Source organism: Caretta caretta, chromosome 3 (genome assembly GCF_965140235.1).
Source record: "Caretta caretta isolate rCarCar2 chromosome 3, rCarCar1.hap1, whole genome shotgun sequence".
NCBI lineage: Eukaryota > Metazoa > Chordata > Testudines > Cheloniidae > Caretta > Caretta caretta.
The window spans coordinates 183,135,899-183,141,898 of NC_134208.1; the positions used below are offsets into that span (position 1 = coordinate 183,135,899).

General features: G+C 34.9%; 1 protein-coding gene across 40 annotated transcripts in view; it reads left to right on the forward strand.

Annotated features, from left to right (window-relative positions):
- Nucleotides 1-5,644, forward strand: part of NRXN1 (neurexin 1) — a 1,247,341-nt gene extending 1,241,697 nt beyond the window's left edge. For all 40 annotated transcript variants that reach the window (XM_075127156.1, XM_075127160.1, XM_075127172.1 and 37 more), the window contains one exon: nucleotides 2,345-5,644. In XM_075127156.1, the coding sequence (XP_074983257.1) occupies nucleotides 2,345-2,649 (305 nt within the window). In that variant the 3' untranslated portion in view covers nucleotides 2,650-5,644. The remainder of the gene's footprint in view (nucleotides 1-2,344) is intronic.
- Nucleotides 5,645-6,000: the final 356 nt, after the last annotated feature.

The following is a 6,000-nucleotide window of genomic DNA, read 5'->3' on the forward strand; positions in this document are numbered from 1 at the left end:
ACAGAGCCTATTGTAGTCAGTGTTTGCTTTGAGATGGACTCCAATTACTTAGAAAGTTGGCATACACCTTGAAAGCATATTATTTTGATACCTTAGAGACTAACCAATTTATTTGAGCATGAGCTCACGAAAGCTCATGCTCAAATAAATTGGTTAGTCTCTAAGGTGCCACAAGTACTCCTTTTCTTTTTGCGAATACAGACTAACACGGCTGTTCCTCTGAAACCTGTCATTATTTTGATAAAAATTATAACACTACATAATAAAACCTTATGGTGTTTTGAAGCCAATTGTACCAACATCCAAACTATATTCATATAGTACCCACTGCTGCACGATCATTAACATGTATTCCAGGGTTGGTGGTTTTTAGGCTTTTCAGTGTGTTGCCTCTGTCCCTTCAGCACAAGAAAATGTCATCTTGTAATGTAATATCTATATCTATCTATATCTACATCTATACGTCTATAGATAGATAGATTAGGATAGGGTAACTGTGCCAGGAAGTGATGTTTTAAAAGTAAGAACACAAAACATAAATGAATAAATTGTGGGTAATACCAAGCAAAAAAAGTCTTTTGTTTTGTGCCTGTCTGTCTGTCTGTCTTCATAACCAATTGCAGATGCCCTGAGCTGGTTGCTGTTTTCCATTCAGGTTGTCAGAATTTGTTGCCATCATTTTACCAATATTTATAATGTGCGCGGCATTACCCTTAATTAAATGTTTTTAAAATGAGTCTCACATCTTGTCTGTACATTGTTAAAGAAGGCTTAGGGTCTAGTGTCAGTTAGTACACCTCTAGCAAAAGGTTTGCCAACAATTACTGCACTTTTATAAAATGCTGATTTGAGGGAAGACCTGATAATTCTAGCATTATGCATGCTTTCTCATACTAGTGCTTTTAATAATAGTTTAGTTAACATTTATATAATATTGACAGCATTTATAGTCATGCATAATTATTTTAAAAAGCAGCTTTTAAGAGCCAGCTTGGTTGCCTAATGACAATATTCTGCTCTGCTCAGTGGAATATCTAGATTCAATTCACCATCTTTTTTTCTTGCTCTTGGAACCAGCTCAGGCTGGAAGTGTCATGGCTATGCTGCTCTCATCCTCTGGGGTATAAAGTACTGGTATAATTATGGGGAATGCTGCAAATATCAAGGTAACCTCACCTTTATCTAGGACATAATTGGTATGTTTTAAAAGGTGATCACTTTGTACATAAACACACACACAGACACTCCAGGTGTGTTAACCTACCTCTTCTCTTTCAGGAAGTTACAATAAGTAAATAAATAAAATCTATTAATAAGATCCATTACTAGTGCTACTGATATAGGCACAGCAATGTTGAGGAGGTAGAAAGTGTCAAACAAATACCAGTTGCTGCCCAGAAGACTTTACACAAGTTAATGCAATGCAGATCAAAACTGAATAAGGCAGAGTAGAGTCTGGTCTATCAGCTTGAATGCTTCGTGAAATAGGGGTGAGTATTTAGAGGATAGGGCCCTTAATTAACAGATTTTAAAAAATTATTAAAGCTAATGTTGTTATTTGGGAGACTGTTTCAACCATAAAGGGAAGCTTGAAAGAAGTGGGAGTGGATGAAAGAGGAAAAGTGAGCAGATAAGAGAGAGGTTTGGCTGGAGCATACAGAGCAGCAGGGGCATAGAAATTGATTAGAGAAGAGAGGGCAGAGCTACATAGTACCTTGAAAGGGAGAAAAGTAGCAGGGACTTAATATGAAAGGAGGGCGAAGCCAGAGAAGGGAGTGGAGATGTGGGGAGACAGTTTGTTATGCAGGCTGTAGTGAGATATTTAGCAATCCTGCTGAGAATCTGGCCCCATAATTTTAAACTAGCCTTTTTTGCATGCACAGATTAGTTTATTCGTGAAATCTTTTGCAAGCAGAATATTTCCTGTAATTCTCTTACTAGAGAGAGATGTTTTCTAAAATGGATCTGCCTCCAAGCATCAATATTCTGTTATCATGATGCACCTGTTATTTCAAAACATTTAAGGACTCTTTGCAGTAAAATAAATGCAAAAAGACAAATTTGTTTTTAAGGTTTAAACTGAACTTTTCTTTTATTTTAAAAGCCCATTTAATCAAATTGATAGGCATGAAAAAGAAGTGGGCTGCAAGATCTGTACCCAAATGTTTCAGTGCTTTTCAGTGATCATGAGGCATTGGTACTGTACATTTGACAGACATCTATTTTGCCTGCACAAGTGAGTGCTATTGGACTGATACATGGCTGTAGCAGGTAGATCTGAGTGAAAATTTGCAGTGTGAAAACTCAATAATAACCTCTCCCTTGTTTCGTCATCTACCTACAGCAAATCCTACCAGAGCAGGAGGAAGAGAATACCCAGGCTCAGCGGAAGTGATTCGAGAATCCAGCAGCACAACAGGCATGGTGGTTGGAATTGTTGCAGCAGCGGCACTGTGTATCCTAATCCTTCTTTATGCCATGTACAAGTACAGAAACAGAGATGAAGGCTCATACCATGTAGATGAGAGTCGAAACTACATCAGTAACTCAGCACAGTCCAATGGGGCTGTGATTAAAGAAAAACAGCCCAACAGTGCTAAAAGTTCCAACAAGAACAAGAAAAATAAGGATAAGGAATACTATGTCTGATCCCAACATCTAAGAGAACACTTGTATAGAAATAGTCTTCATTTTATCTGAGACATAATACAAACTTATTTACTTTACTTTTTATGAAGCACATAAAAAAAGAAGACAGGGAACGCAATCAGAAAGGAAAGACTGTTTTAAAAACAAGCATTTCATGCTCTTGTTTTTCAGAAACAGGAGCCAATACATTTCTAAACATCCACAGTGTTTTCATTTACTCTGCCTGACTTTATGTTGCTGGAACATTCCTGAGAGACAATGATGACACCACGCATTCATAAAGCAAGGAGTATTACTACAGCATCAAGGCACAATATGAAACAAACTAAATAAAAAAACAAAACACACACACACACAGAGAAAAAAAAAAGAAGCTACCTATGATTCTGGATTTAGCCAAAGTGCTAGCGCTTTCTTGAGAAGTAAGTTAGTCTTATTGCCAGAGAAGACTGTCATTATATATGGTGACTCAACAAGCAAACATAAAAAGTTTGCCACCTGGTGCAGTGAAACAGTGATTGGAAACTTGCATTTGAAATGAAGTGCTGGCTTTTCTGAAGACTTATGTAAAAACATTTTCAAAAAGCCCCTTTCTGGTTGTGAGGAAATAGTATGGAGGCCTTATTTTCAAAAACAAAACAAAAAAAATGTGGAATATAAGGCACATTTTCACAAAAAGCAGACAAACAAGAGGGCATAGATGCAATCATTGGGAAATTTTCATGCACGCTTAATATGTTATTACATATGTTTATATAAAACACATCTATATGTGCTTTCTGGACTGTGATAAGTGATGTTTTATAGCCTGTTGTATAGGAAATGCAAACTATATCTGCTCTTCAGCCATTTTTGGTAAACTCAATGTTCTAAGTGTTCCTAGATATAGAAAGTTTTATGACATCTGGAGCAACAGACATAAATTCAGTTTTTTGCAGCCACTATAAATTGTCACAAATTTCTTCCTTTTTTTTTTTAAATTTACAGTGTAGTGATTATACTAAGGGGATGTGTATGAATGTATATAAGAGTCAGCTAATTTTTTTCTTACCTGTACAGCCTCTATTCTGTTGCAATTCAGTTATAGTAGTTTGTATGAAAGAAGTGGATTAAAAAGCAAAAAATATATATCTATTGTAACTTTCCTCTCCCCTCCGGTCTCCATCCCCTGCTCCCAATGTACATCAATAAAGTCAATCAGAATCGCTGATTTTCCCATAAATGTACCACATTCATAAATGAGTTATCATTTAGCAAGGTAAAGTGACTTTTAGGCTCTAATCAAGGTTTAATCACTGAGTAGTCTGTTTTGCTTTACAGAAATCTTGCTCCTCAGGAAACTATGAAAAAATTTAATAACTTGTGAATCTTAATATGAATCATACAGCGTGTATCTGGCATTCTTTTACTACACAGTTGGTTGGTAAGAAACCTAAAAAGGTCTACCACTTTAAATTACTTCCACTGAGGAATTCCCCTTCCCCTAAAGAATAAATAAATAAATTATTTGAGGTACATCTCGCTAAACATTTTTCAAAGGTGTGCATTTTGTCATATGAGAAAGTATTTTAAGCTAAGTTGATTCTATAGTATTACGTCATACCATAACCTGTCGATGAAATATAAGTTGATCAGTGATCATATTTTAAAATAACATTAATTGCTGCATATATTAATTAAACATATTAAATATCATAATGTTATAGATTTATACATTAAGGTTTTACTAATATTGTTTCATTGGGTTCACAGCAATAAATCATAGAGTTAACATATCACTTATACAGAGGTACAAAGAGAATACATTAGACAGAGAGAGTAGTTCAATAGAAATCTTCTGAATCATTGGAAGGCCTCCTAGGAGGAATATAGATATTCACACTTTGCAAACAGGGAAATGGAATTTAAAATTAGCTTTAAACAGCAGGGCCAACACATCTTCTTGTGTGTTATTCACTGTAGCTGATGAAAAATGTGGGAACTGGTACAGTGATCTATCTTGGACAGAGACGACATGTATCTGAGAATGCCATTGTGGTTGCCAAACAAATTGAGGTGTGTATCATAGTATATTTGTAATGGGATTTTTATTTTTATGATTGTTTGCGGAAAGTGAAAGTGAGGCTGCACGACATTTTTTTAAATCCATTCAAAAAAAATTAGATCATTGTTCTCCTGTGGCATTCTTCACTTCCCCCACCTTTGTAAGTTAGCTGTATCCTGGGGAAGACAAGGAATAGGTATATTCAAGATCAATATTAAAATCATGATTTTTTTAGTCAGTGTGGAAAAAATAAGTTGACTGCCAGGTAATGTTCAGAACTGAGATTTCCAGCACTGAAAGGTATATGGAAGGGCAAAGACAACCTGTATATAGGAGTTCTGAGATGGTACAATGTATGGTTTGGGCAGATTGAAATGTTTCTTTCCAGCTTGATATTGATTGTATTAACCTAGGCGGTGCAACCACGCTATCTTTCAAGCATTTAACATACCAATAAGTGAATATTTTAACTAAATAAATACATCAAGGAATAAAAGGAATACAACTGATAAAAGCAAACATTATCTACAACTCTTTATGGAGGTTCTCCTTTTTCTCTTTGATTTCATGATTTAACAATGAAGATGCATAGAAGTATAAGAGTATCAGAAGTTTCAATAACTGAATTAAAATGTTTTAAACATTTTAATACCTAACATGCCTAACAAAAATTGGATTCCATATCTATAACAATCTAAAGTGTTTGACTGAGATAGCTTCATTTCTATTACTGTATAGTGTTGCCTTTTTAACAAAACACTAAAATAATATGTGAAATGATTTCATCCCCAAGAAATCAAAAAAGAGGCCCAATGCCCTAACCTTATAGTGCTTTCTGTGATAGATATTTACAAATTTTTTTGATTTGTTGCAAAGCCAATTTATCCATTATTGGAAATGCTAAGCAAGTGGAATTTACTGTTTTGTTAATAAAATGTTTCTTAATACAAATGTTGCCTTGTTTTTTCTCTTACCTTTGTTTTATATATGATATTTATCAGAAACTGGTGAAAACAATAGAGTTTAAAGTGACAGGACTTTCTTTTAATTACACGTCTACTTTTGTGCAACTTTTACTATGTTGGTGAGCAGTGACTCTTATGAGTATTCTTATTGTCATCAAAAGAGCTATTTGTGAGAGGTTTCAGAGTAACAGCCGTGTTAGTCTGTATTCGCAAAAAGAAAAGCACCTTAGAGAGTAACCAATTTATTTGAGCATAAGCTTTCGTGAGCTACAGCTCACTTCATCGGATGCATACCGTGCAAAGCGTAGAAGATCTTTTTATATACACACAAAGCATGAAAAA